Source organism: Aphidius gifuensis, linkage group LG4 (genome assembly GCF_014905175.1).
Source record: "Aphidius gifuensis isolate YNYX2018 linkage group LG4, ASM1490517v1, whole genome shotgun sequence".
Lineage (NCBI taxonomy): Eukaryota > Metazoa > Arthropoda > Insecta > Hymenoptera > Braconidae > Aphidius > Aphidius gifuensis.
In genome coordinates this window covers 12,507,806-12,522,328 of record NC_057791.1, presented here as the reverse complement: position 1 = coordinate 12,522,328, position 14,523 = coordinate 12,507,806, and the positions used below count along the sequence as shown (strand labels likewise).

Genomic DNA, 14,523 nt, shown 5'->3' with positions numbered 1-14,523 from the left:
TTTTTTTTTTTCATTAACGATAATATCATGAGATATTTTTTTAAAATATTAAATTAAATTTCAATCTAGAAACTGGTTTATAAATACGATTTAATTTGCGATTTAATGTGTTGGGTGAAAGCATAAACTTTTTCAAACCCACCCACGTATGAAAAAAAAAAAAATTACCTTGAGGTGTTTGATGCGAGCCGAGATACATCGTAAAAAGATCAAATTTGATATTACCCGTTAATCTGTCTGAAGGTTGACAAAGAATTTTTAAGAACAAAAACAAAGGTGCAATAATTAAGTTTGACAAGAAGATGTGGCAGAGAAATTTTATTTAAATATGTACCTATTTGATCAGATTTTGTCATAAATTTTTAGATATATTGAGGCTTATTTTTAAACTGAACATATGTTGTTTGCACTAAATTAATAATCATCGTTTTATTTTTTAAAAAACCCACACACATGTCAGAAATTTAAATATTTACAAACACTTAAAGCGACAAAATAAAAAAATCAGATAATTAAATCTTTTTAAAATTTTTTTTCAAAGTCTGTCTGAGGTTTAAATATTTATCACATCATTGATTTGAGAAATTATCAATTCGTAAACAAACAAAACTACACAGGTGGCAATTAAACAAGTTGTATGTTTAAACTATTATTTTTTTTATGATTATTTGATAACACGAATATGTTAAAAGAAAAGAAATGCGTGCGATCGTGTCGAACTGACGACTGAACTGTAAGAAATGAAAGAACGTATAAGCAACACATGACTTATACTAACTTGATTGTACATACTTGCAATCACCTACGCAATTATAGTTTAATCTTTAATTTATAATAATTAAATTTACAACTAGACATGCTTCAAAAATATTGGTCAATCAATTAGTCAAGTGTTTTATCAATTAGATTATCTAAAAATAAATAATAAAAGAAAAAAAAAAAAATTGTTTTCCTATTATTTAAAGATAAAAGAATCTTACCAATTTTTGTAAATATTAGTTAAAAATTTGTTAAATAGTTATTTTAAAAAAATCGTGCAAATGACAAGAAAAACAACAAATGAACTGAAATAAATTTTTGCAGATTATTATTTTTTTTTTTAATTATATTAAAATGGTCATAAAATATAAAATATTCTATCTGATGATGTTGGTAAATGTACACTAAAAATATACATATTATTAAGTGATTGGAATAAATTATAGCGCTGTGCAATGAGTGATAATCGAGTAAATGTACATCATAAGCTACGCTTATGAATACAAAGTAAACAAAATATAAAATTAATAAAAGAAAAAAAAAACTGTTTATGATGAAAGTTATCTCAATATTAAATATTCATATATTTCATATTTATTTATACGAAATCTACAAGGCTTGATCAAGAAGCAATCTAGACTTGCAGTTATGTTCAATAAATACTATAAATAATGATAGATAATTATTTATTTTTTTTTAATTTTTTTTTATATTGTAAAAAAAATTCAATTCAACATTCTTGAATGTCAAAACATGAGAAGATACGTGAGACCACTGACGGCGGTCACTTATGCGGCAATGACATATGATATTAAGGTCAAAGATGACAGACGTTTGCTTTAGTATTTGTACTCACCACGTATTTGTTTTATGAATTTTTCACCCTTATGACTGCTAGACTCAATAACCGTTTGAAGACATCTCAAGTTATCTTTGCAAATTGAACCCACATCCATCTAATAAAAAGTAATTAAAAACATTAAAAAAATATTAATATTTTTTCAAAAGTAGCAACTTTTTTTTAACGAATTATAAAAATTGTTATACAATTATATAATGTAATTTAAAACTTATAAATACCGTGTCTTTAGTTAAATGAAGATTATTCGCACGAGAAAAGTGACTTTCCATGACTAGTAATTTTTTGTATGACCTATCAATAACTCGACGTAACTCATCTTCATCATTTTCACTGTCTTCTGATGAATCTCTCAAGTTTTGCTAGTTAATTAAAAAGAAAATTTGAGTTGAAATATGACTAATTACATATTTTTTTTTAATCAAATTATTATTTAATTAAATAATAAAAAACTTACAGCCTGAATAGTTTGATTGGAGGTAACAACTGCTGGTGAAAAACGTCCAACAGCACTCAAACTTGATGCACAATCAGATTGACTATCCAAAAAATTTCTATAATCATCACCAAAATCAAGTAGTTTTCTAGCACTCTCTACATCAGCTGTTTCGCTATAAGGTTCACTCATATATTTTTCTTGATAACTATCCCATGCTTGTTCGGAAAATGAATTATTTTCAAGACTCGTCTTTTCAATATCACTATCAATATTATTAAATGGGCTATCAATATCTTTTCTACTGAAAACATTGTCAAGTAAATTATCAATTTTTTTTCTTCCACAATTATTTTCTTCAGTATCAATTGACGATGAATCTGGAGTATAACATGTAAGTTTAATTGACGGTGGTGGATCAGTTACAATAGCTTTATCCATTGAATCTTGATGATGTAAACGGCATGATATTGTTGAACCGTGAGTAACATATGACATAATACAACGATGACAATCTTTTGGTACTGTACGTGCACGATCATCCAATGATTTTCTCATAACTGAACGTCTACGTGTCGTTGAACTCGTATCACTACCAGCAGAATGATTTACATTAACTCCATCGGAACCAGATTCACTCTTTCGGCTCTAAAATAAATAATAGAACAAAAAAAAAACATTATTATTTTCTATAAAAAAAAACTGTCTAAAAAAAAAGTTATTAGCCAACCAACTAACCAAGGTTTTTTTACGTAGACGACTTTTTTTCTTCCGTGAAAAACTATTTCGAACGGAACGACCATTCTCTTCCAAGGTCGATGTGGAATGAAAAGGTGTTTTTGATCCGCTGTAATAAAAACAAAAAAATTAAAATTAAAAATAACATTACAAGTTAGATCAAAAGTCATTTGTTCAATTTAACTTACGCGTCTAAAGAAGCTGATTTGAGTGGTGTTGATGCAACGAGCTGATGAAGAGCTGTTTCTGATATTGAAAATTGTGATATTGATGCATCCTTTGATGTATTTAATTGACCAAAAACACATGATACACTCCATGGTCGTTTACCATCTGTTTTTTTTTTAGCTCTCATAACAACTTTACTACTCTCAACACCACAAGAAAATTGATTATTATCATAAATCAATGTTTTTTCATTTTCATTATATATTTCTTGTGATATTGATTGTGATACACAACCAATACTATTATCACAACGACGATATGTTGCAACGCTGCTCTGTAAATCTTCTGATGTTTCAGATTGTTTTTCAATATCAGATTCACCAGTTGTATATTCACCACTTGCATCACAACTATCAAGTTGTAATGAAATTGCTGGTCTACCATCTAAATCATGATTTGAATTTAATTTAAGCCATTCTTTTATTCTAGCATATTTAGCACGATAACTATTTTGTCCTTGATTATCAAAATTTAATTTTGGTATACATGCTGTTATATTTTTTCTTCCATCTTCACTGACTAATTTTTCAACTTCATGAATTAGTTTTTTAATATCGTGTTTTGTATCATCTTCACTTTCAATATTTTCGTTACCAATTTTATCATTTACATTTATATCTTCATCATCTTCTTCAACAATTTTCATATCATTATTTTTAAGTTCAATAGTTCCTGGTTTAATATTTGTATTTTCAATCCTTTCAATTTTAGCTGGTTCACCGAAATCAAGACGAACAACGACATTTGTTTTTTTTTCTTGAAATATAGTTGTCTGACAATTATCAGTTGGTGAAGCTGTATATGTCCATTCTTCTTCAGAGGAATCACTTATATTTTTGGACATATCTTCACGTTGACAATCAGCTTCTGAGTCTGTATCACGATGTTTGAAATAAAATGTTGCACAGTTCTTGGACTTTCTATCAGAAGTATTGAAAAGTGTACTTTCATCGGAAGCACGTCGTCGTTTTGATGATTCAATTATAAGTGTTTCGGAATTTTGTACTTTTCCATCAATTTCATCAATTGAAAGCACTGCTTGAGATACTGCTGGGTCAAGAGTTGGTGGCATTTCGTCGTCACTTGGTTCACTACCTTCTTCAATGTCACCTTCTTCACCTTGATCTCCTTGAATTGATGATTTTGAATTTGAAGAACGATAAACTTTCCGCTTTGTTTCCGTTACACAAAATTCTTCTAGATCATCCTGATGAAATAAATTTATTAAATAAATAAAAATAACAGATACTTTTGAAAAATAATTATGAATATATTGTATTGAATAAAATATATATGTTACCTCGAAATAAGATTCATCGTCATTATTATTTTGATTTTTAAATGACATATCACTGTCAGAACATGAGCTTGATGATGAACAACTTGATTCGTTGTTAGAATGTCTAGAGGAATTGATTCGTCTAACAAGACTTGATCTACCAGAACGCCCAGAACTACAACTAGAATTATCTCTACCAGATTCACGTGATTGACGTCTACTCAATCTTGGTTGTTTTATCACTGGTTCCTCATCACTGTCACTGCTGCAACGACTTGTCACTGGATTCTGAAATAAAAAATAAAAATAATTAGTATATTAAAAACAATTTTAAGATTATATTTGAATTATTAAATTAAACATTTATTTTTAATAGCTTTAAAAATATTGAAATCGATAAGAATAAGAATAAAAATTTTAATTTCTAATTACAACGTTGTCGGCGATATTGTATCAGATCTCAACTGACAGTTGAACTGATTCTGCTGGACCATTACATTACAGAAGAGCTGTGAAAGTTTTCACTCGAGTAATATAACAACAACTTTAGGGCTTCATAATTTTACAAACATTATCTCTTCTCACTTTTCAGAAAATAATGACAATCTTTCTCATATTTATATCATTAAAAAAAAAAAAAAAAAAAAAAATCCGTACATATTTTCAATTTTTGCATCAATAAATACTGTATTATTTAGTTATTTTTTTATTTTTCAGTCAACACTGTAAAATTTTTTTATATTTTTTTTACGGTTCATGGTCTGTGAGTTTTGCAAGAAAAAAATTTTTTTTTTTTTATTTCCTTAATTTACAGCGTAAAATTATCCCCGACTTTCAACATTTTAAACCGCATTATGCTGCAGTTTTCCGAGGATAGTTATGCAGAAGATAAGTGCGGTTTGAATAAATTCTAGTCATAACAATGAGATAGACTGGATTAAAAATTATTTTATAGCAAGTTGAGGTCAGCAATTATCCGAAATGATCTCACAAGTAAAACTAATTCATAAAATTAAAAAAAATGAAATAAACAAAATAACAATATAAACTAAGGAAAACAATGAGTTTCTCTTTTTTTTATTACCGATTTATTATTGATATTTTTAAAAACGAATAATTAAAATTTAACTTGTATTAAATCCTGAAATGAGTCGTAAAAAAAATATTAAACTTGCCATGGAATATTAAAGTGAGAAGCTTTTCATGATTACAAGTAATTTCATATAATTTTATATAATTTAAAAAAAAATGACACCATAGCTTTAATTGTGAATGGGCCCTCGAAATGAAATTTTAAATAGGTTTATTACAGCTTGAAATAAAATCATATTTAATGTTAGTGTTATTTTTTTTTTTTTTTGAATAAAAATATTTTTCATACAAAATGGAGTACATACATATAATGTTTTTAAATGTTTTTTAAATTATAAATAATCCGTTAGCTTGTCAGAAATTAGAGCAAACACTGAGAAAATAAAATAAATTATATATATATTTTTACTTTAAAGTAACGTAACCAAGCAAGATGTGTACACAAAAACCAATAAATTACAATATATTTATATCAATTTTATTTCAATAAAAAAAAAATTATCTAAAATCAGGTCAAAATATACAACTTAATACTCTACAATATCCCACACTGGGGACAATTTATGTTTGTTCATTTCAACATTGTAATAGTGTGATGGGGACGAAAAATGCCTTTGGTGGAATCACTCAAGCAAAACTTTTTAGCCACCTGCACAAATTTACACCAAAGGGTGAGGGTTATTATTATTGTTTTATTATTATTTATATTGTTATTTTTTTGTTTACCTACAAGCTACCTGCGATAACCCATCATTAACAGAATTCTTTGGGGGTCTTTTTCATGAGCTGGCGAGTTTACAATGGGTACTTCACAATTATTTGATACTAAACAGGCTAAACACCAATAGTTTTTTTTTTTTTTTTCAAAGCACATCTGGTATAATGATGAAGATTTTAGATGTTAAATCTTGCGTAGAATTAGTGTCAAATAAGAAAAAAAATTTTAATTGTGGTTGAAAAAAAAAATTATTGGTAGGAAAACCTAGACTAATGAACACAAAAAATTATTTCTATTTATTTTGACAAAGTAGATAATGAAAGAATAATAAATAACAATAAATTCAAATGATGAATCAATAGAATATATATATAACCGGCAGACTATTGTTTATTTTAATTTATCGTCATTGTTTTCAATTTTGTTGTTAAAATATTTACATACTTATGCAAAACCTTTTCTTTTCATCATTTACGATTATTACCAACGGTGGCAATTGAAAAAACCACAAACAAAAAATTATTATACCGAGTTTATATACAGTTAATGAGTATTTCCGTGGTTAAAGATACTTAGATACACCACAAATGCGTGACAAGCGGAAGTTGACTTACGATAAATTTATTTAAAATAAAAAAATAACACAAAAAAAATTTTTTAAATATATAAATAGATAAATCGAGTCTATGATCAAGTAACAAAAAATGCTAAAATAACGAATTAGAAAATTATAATGTAAAAAATAGTGATGTTCATCATTAACATCAACTTGGTTTTTTTTTTTTCTTTTTCAAGTTTATGATTTAGTATAATTAACAGCACGTTAAGTTAAAATAAGAATAATAAACAATTGTTACTAAACGAGTATTCAAAAATAATTAAAAAAAAAAAAAAAAAATTTCATGTAATTTTTTGCACAGTAGTTTTTTTTTTGAATGTTTTTGTTTGTACAAAATACTTGAATAATCTCACTTTAATTTTTGTATATGCATGATTGAATTAATTTTCAAATGAACGATAATTTCGATCCGAGTATATTTTCTTCAGAAGTTACGTTATAGTTTATTTTTCAATTTTATTGATTTTTATGTATGAATAACGGTCAAATAACTTCTCAAAAAATGTTCTATTTGTTTTATTTTTTTGTAGCTCAAATAATTATAATTTGAATTCAAAGGTATTGGATCGGATTAAAATGAAAAAACTACTTTTATCTATCACACTGGACGGTTTTTTTGGAAAAATAAAAATCGATTAAAGTTTTTGGTTGTTTGGTAAAAAAAAAAACATCGATTTGCGTGTTTTATAGATAAAAATATAAATAAATATAAATAAACAAATAAATAAATATATAAATAAATAAATAAATAAATAAATAAATAAATAAATAAATAAATAAATAAATAATTATACATAACCGCAAGGCTTACTCCATAGTATATGTCAACATCAATTTGCAGGATTACCATTTAATTTGACGGGCAATACACCGCAAAATGCTAAAGCAGAGCATCGCAATATTGCATATCACATATTTTTTAAATGAATATATTCTTGTATCACGCATACATGATTAAACTTCAAAATAATCGATAAAATAAAAGATTAAAAAAAAAATAAGTGAAAAAAAGGGTGAAATATTATTTTGTATCCGTACTAGAGTTAATATCACCGTAAGTTATCACAATTACCATCGCAGTGAAAGGCTCAAATATTACTGGTGTTATCGATATTCCGAGAAAAATTATCAAACGAGAAACATGAATTTTTTTATTACCATCAGGGAGTGTATATGCAATATGCATATATTTATATATATATATATATATGATTCTCAAGAATACATTTCTAATTATATATCTACTTTGTTCTGGAAACTTAACAACCAAGAAAATTAAAAAAAATAAATAAATTACAATTGTGTTTTTTAATTCAGACAAGTCTACAGATTTGGATATGATATGTAAATTTTTGTTTTACTTTTGTTATATTATGCAGATGGCTTTTTTTTTTTCAATTAAAAAAAATTTTTTTTATATTCGTGTTTTGGGAAGAAAATAAAATGCAATTTATCAAAACATCAAAGATGACATTCACGGATTTAATTCAAAGATTATTCTGTTAATAGTAAATTGTGTAAAATAAAATGTTATATTATTATAATAGAAAAAAAAACAATCACCCAGTAAAATAAGATAATTTTAACAATCAAAATACCTAAAGTTAATAGTCAGTCATGTTCGTGTTAAAAGAATAAATGACAATGTTACCATTGCATGTATTGCATGCAGACTTTGAAATATTAAAACATACTTTCTATTTAATATATCTTAGCTTCCTTAATGTAATTTACATGCACACGTTAAATTTATTAACTTCAAATCAATAGGTGCTGATTTTAATCAACGTATTAAATATATTGAACACAACAAAATTAAAATTAAATAAAAAAAAGATCTGGTAACGTTTGTTGGGGCGTGTGGCCCGCGTTACCGTTGAAAATTAAAAATTTTCAATACTCTGGCTAGGGCCGTGTTAAATTTTATCTGTTAAATGATTTTTGAAAGTAACAATACAATAATAGTACATTTTTTTTAATTTTTCTCAAAATCAATTTTTTTGATATTTTTTTTCCTTCGAGTTAAGGCAAGCTATAACTTTTGTTAGAATCAACGGAATGGCTTTAAATTAGGCTCAAAAAACGTGGTTTTCAAAACTCTATCGCCCCTCAAGGGGTTTATCCTATTTTCAATAGTCAATTTTTTTCTATTTTTGAAACAAAAGAGACAAAAATATTTCAAAAATTCTATTTTTTACTATTGCTATTTTGCTATTTTACAATTTGCTATTTTTTACTATTTTTTACTACTAATAATTTTTTTTTTTTTTTGGGGATAAATCCAATACTGCGGCTGAGCCTTTCGGCTCCTAGCCTCCGTAATAAAATATAATAATACCTTGGTGGATGAAGGATTAACAAGTAACTCAATACGACACTGCCATTCTAGAGAACTTAAAAACAGTAAGTGCCAACGTCGTTCAAGTGATTTAGCAACATAAATTGGATTTTGTTGTTGATCCTGTTGATTTGTTATTTCACTTGGTGTCTGGTTGTCTTTGTGATTTTGTTTAGTAACACGTTCGCTGAGTTTAACAACTGAATTTACAATACGACCATGTGCCTCAATATCTTTTTGCAGGACCTGTAACAAATAAAAATATTGATAAATAATTTAAATATAAAAAAATAGTTATTTTTATTTATTTTTCAAACTTTTATCTGATACTAGAAGACATTGAATCAATAACAAAAAAAAAATTAAATATACATATGATGTGTGTGTAGGATATATATATCTTGTAGTTTCAACTGATGTACTATCAATTCAAACAATCACGATTTTAAACCACCCCCGCGCTTATTGCTCTGACAACTCTTGTGCCATAAACATTATAGGTAAATGTATTTTACCCCTGCTGTCATGATACACACCCATACATGAACCAAGAAAAAAAGGGGCGAGACTCATGTAAGAGTAAAAAAATAAAGAGGTCATTGCACGGTATCATTTTCATTAGTTATTTTTTTTTTTTTCTTTCTAATCTTTTTTTTTTTTTGCTCACAACTATCTCGTTATTTTATTTTATGTTTATTGCAAAAATAAAAAAGAAAAGTTTTTTAGTCAACACGCGAGAAAACAATATTCTGAAGGGACAAAATATACTATAGATTTTCAAGCTATTGTTGTTATTATTTTTGAAAACTAATATAATAATATATTTGCAATGAAAAGTGATCAGTAACATAATAAATATTAAGGTATAAAATATTTATCATTTAATTTAATTTAATTTAATTTAATTTAATTTAATTTAATTTTGATCAATGTTTAATTAAAGCGTTAAAAGTTATTTAAATTGTATGAATTCAAATATATATACACTGTAAAAAAAAAATAATTAGTTTTACTATGTTACTATAGTACTGAGGGACGTTTTCGGAAATATGGTTCAACATATTATTTTTTATAATTTTTTTTACGATGTGCATTTTAAATTTCACGATAGTAACATAGTAAAAAGTACTCTGCTGAGGTAAAACCGGTTTTTATTATGGTTTTGGTAGACTTTACTTGTTCAATAGATAGTCTTCACTATACCAATGTACGAACAACCATAAACTTGTTACTTTGTACTATGTTGTGTGTTTAAATTCACCATGACCGTGAGGGTACATTTGGAAAATGAACCGTACTATGGAAACCTTTAAAATGTGCTATGCAACTCGTAGGTGTTACTATATACAAAATGGTAAAAATTATTAGGTCTGTAGTTAGTTTCACTATGCTAGCATGAAAGAAGAAGGGAATAAAAGAGAATAAATATATATAGACATTTTCGATTCTTCTACTGTTTTATACCTGAATGGCAATTTGGGTAAACGATCGGAGTTCAAATCCAGAAACCCGGGTTCGAATCCCGAGTTAGGTCAAGAAATAGCCAAGTTGAAAAACATGTATAAACATAATAATAATTATTATAAATAATTTAAAGTTATTTTTTAAATAAACAAATAATTCTGTTTTTTTTTATCGAAAATACAAATAGAATATAATGAAATGTACTATTGAACATCGTAAATCTCACCATGCAACATAGTAGATTCAACGAACGCTAGACTTGACTATGCAACATAGTACTTCTTAACAAGATACATCGTATCTTCTCCAATTGGAACATTGTAAACTATACTAGGATAAAAAATTTTACTATGTGCATAGTACATGTTATTATTTTTTCGAAAACGTCCCCGAGTACCAGAAAAAATAGTAAAAATAATTCTTTTTTTATAGTAAAACTAATTATTTTTTTTTTACAGTGTAGTAAAAAAATAAAACAAATTAATAGAATATAAAACTCATTTTTATGATTCTATTAAATGCTCACAATGTGGAGCATCAAGTATTCAATTTGTCTTGAAAACAAAGTTTACTATTGAAGTCAACTCACAATAAGTAAAGCCTAAATTCGAATATTTCAATTGACGTCACAGTATTAAATTCTTACCACATAGGACATAAAGAGAGAATCTTCTTTTGTCCTAGGAATTTTAATGTGACGTCAACTAGAATAATTTTTTTTTTACGTCCGAAACATTTTTATTTGTACGGATGACAAAATAAGAGTCCGGGCTACAATCTTAGACGTTCATTTTTCAAGATCCATAATTGAAAATTTTGTGTCAATAAGGTCGAAAAAATGTAAATATAACAATTATTGTGTTAATTTAACGTGTCTTTTCTGTATAGGTGTACGGTTCACGTCTCGGCTTGGATGATAATCTACAGTGGTCACTAGTCTAAGAGCTATCCACTGGTGTTCATTTTATATTTATTAAATTATTTATTTTATTAAATGACTAAAAGTAAAAATTACGTATAATAAAAGTATATATACTCAGTGAAAAAAGTAATCAACCACCAAGATAAACTTCAACATTTTGCTAGATAATGGTCATCATAAAGTGGGAGTGTACAGTTTTTATAATGTTAAAAGAAACAAGATTGTTTGGGGATGGTAGAAAACGATAATCCAAACAAGATATTTTTCCATCTAAGCCCTCATGATTCTTTTTCTCTCCTTCCTGCACTTTTTTTTTTCTTTTTTTTCTGACTTAAAAAAATAATGCTTCCGGCAGCAACGAGTGCGCGGGAAATGTGAGAGTAGGATGTGTTACACCATCAGTACACTCTTCCATTGAATTCAACCGTACACTATCAATTCAACTGTATTTTATGTTCAATGTGTTAAACGATATACGATCAACCACGTTGACAATGAAATAAACTATCAATTTTTCAAAAAGAAATAAAAAAAATAAACTAACATTAAATTTGACTTTATTCATAAAATAAAAAAATTATAATACAGTTAATGTAAAATTTTTTTGTTTCCATGATTCATTGTTAATTTACAATAATGATAAATCAATATATTGATTTGATTTAAATAATTATGATGTATATTTATTTGTATTGACTAATTCATTAAAATGTCAATTGTGAATAAATATTTTTGCCGACACAAAGAAAACACGATCAACAATCAAATAATATAATATAACAATGATTAATCATTATCATCGTTGATTCTCTTTATAAACATTAGAAAGTTTATTAGGTATGTTCTACACATATAACAATAATAAATTTATAAATAAATTATAGGTAGTTGTGTATGTGTATATCTGAATAAAAGGCAATGACCCGAACAAGATAATTTAAACTCGTCTCTGTTCATGAAACTAATCTAAAATATTTATCGTTAAAAACTCATTTCCTCTGTTAATTTTGTTAAGCTAAAGGTTATATACATTTTTAACAATATTTCATATTATTATTTTTTTTTTTCATTTTTAAACAAAGAAAGCTGTTGATTGACTTGAGAAAAGACTTGAAAAACTGTAACAAAGTTTTATTAATTTTAGTTTTAGCAATTTTTTTTTTGTTATCTCAATAAGAATTGTGCGTCCAATTGAAAGTAGAAATAACATAAAGACTTCATATGAGCTTAACTAATGAAATTATCAGCCATATGATTAAATGTCCCTATCAAAAAAATCTTGTTATTCAAGAAAAAATTTCGTCGCTAATAACCCTGGATGTTGATGCGACGTTAAATAAAAACATTAAAAAAAAAAAAAAAGAAAAAATTATAAAATAGATTGAAATGACATATTGAACTTTCTTGTTGCCATTATTATCAGCATGAACATACTGGTTTTCTTGGTTTTATATTCGTGAGAAATCAGCCGTGTCGAGTATCAATAACACCGAAACTTACATCAAGATTTTCATTTAAATAAATAAAATATTAGATATCCGAAAGTATAATACCAGACAAAATGAGATAAAATAACGTGATAAGATGCGCTTCAAGAGGATTTGGCATTATTTAAAAACAAAAAATGCTTGTGAATAAAAAAAAACATTAAATATAACAATTTAAATTGAAAAGTATTCATATACTCGCTGTTATTATTATTTTTTAATAAATCACAAATCCATACCATGTAAAAAGAAAAAATAAAAAAATATACAATCTTCAGATAACCTCCGAAGAAAAAAAAATATCTCGTCTTCTTTTTTTTATTTTTTGATCATTGTCTTTTTTATATTGTAATTCATATATAATCATTCAATGCGCATGACTAAGCATATAGTTTATATGAATAAAAAAAAATACGAAAAATATTACTCTCCAAGTCATTAGTCATCGTGTTGAATCATCATCGGTATCGAAACTAGAAAAACAATAATTCTCTATGAGATGATTGCAAAGAAGTTTAATTTTTTTTATCCAAATCGATTGCATTTGAAGCTGTATATATTATCTACATACAAATATATAACGGTACGCCTGGACGAAAAAAATTAATCGGATTTTTTTTCAAATTCATTTTTAACTGTTAAAAAAAAAAAAAAAAAAAAATTAAACTTTTACTCTTCCTGTTTGAACGCAAGATGAACATAATCAGAAACCTGCTGTTACCATCAAAAACAATAATAAATAAATAACAATAATACTAACACACCAAAGATGGTAAATATATTTTTTATTTGGATATATAATCGTGACAAAGTGAAAGCGTATATTGCTGAAACGTATTTCATCTTAGCAAAATAAATACCATTCCCTTTTACTGGACACATACACATTTTGCTACTGCTGAGTGCAAAGGGTCAAAATTATAAATGGACGGAGAGAGATACATTGAATTCGACAAACACATTATTTTTTAACATATATGCATGATCAACTTTCGTTTTAGTAACACATTGCAAATGGTTAATTTTTGACATGAAAAAGAATTATTGCTTTGATGGTTAGTTATAAAATTACTCATCATGACTTTTAAATCGATAATACTTGTTTATTTAATTATAATTATTTTTCTTTTGAGAGTTGGTATTATTTCAATTTTTAATAATAATTATATGATTTTTTTTTTGAATAAAATTTTTTATAAAATTACACGGAGTGAAGTTTCCAATAAAAATTGTTGTGCTAGCACAATAAAAAGGTGGCCAAATGAGAATTTAATAAAAACTGTTTTACCAGCAAATAAATTTTGTTAAACACAGCACGAGCTGCACGACGAATTTTACTATGCTGGCACAACAAAATTTGTTGGCCACATAATAATTTTTATTGGGCGTCAAACAAAATTTATTAAATAATTAATAAAAATTATTAGAAATGCAACAATTTTTATTATAATTAAAAATAAAATTTATTAATCCTCAACAATAAAAAAAAATTATTTGATTATTATTTCAAATAAATTAATAATAATAATAATGATAGTTTTATAACAATAATAATTATTATTAATAATTAATAATCATAGTAAT

At 26.1% G+C, this 14,523-nt stretch overlaps 1 protein-coding gene across 3 annotated transcripts in view; it reads right to left on the bottom strand.

The window, feature by feature from the left end:
* LOC122855093 overlaps positions 1–14,523 on the bottom strand; it is a 66,607-nt gene that overhangs the window by 9,552 nt on the left and 42,532 nt on the right. For all 3 annotated transcript variants that reach the window (XM_044156248.1, XM_044156249.1, XM_044156250.1), the window contains exons 8-14: positions 9,067–9,312; positions 4,321–4,587; positions 2,981–4,227; positions 2,793–2,901; positions 2,076–2,702; positions 1,840–1,980; positions 1,616–1,715 (exon numbers count right to left, since the gene is read on the bottom strand). In XM_044156248.1, coding sequence (XP_044012183.1) covers positions 1,616–1,715; positions 1,840–1,980; positions 2,076–2,702; positions 2,793–2,901; positions 2,981–4,227; positions 4,321–4,587; positions 9,067–9,312 — 2,737 coding nt within the window. The remainder of the gene's footprint in view (positions 1–1,615; positions 1,716–1,839; positions 1,981–2,075; positions 2,703–2,792; positions 2,902–2,980; positions 4,228–4,320; positions 4,588–9,066; positions 9,313–14,523) is intronic.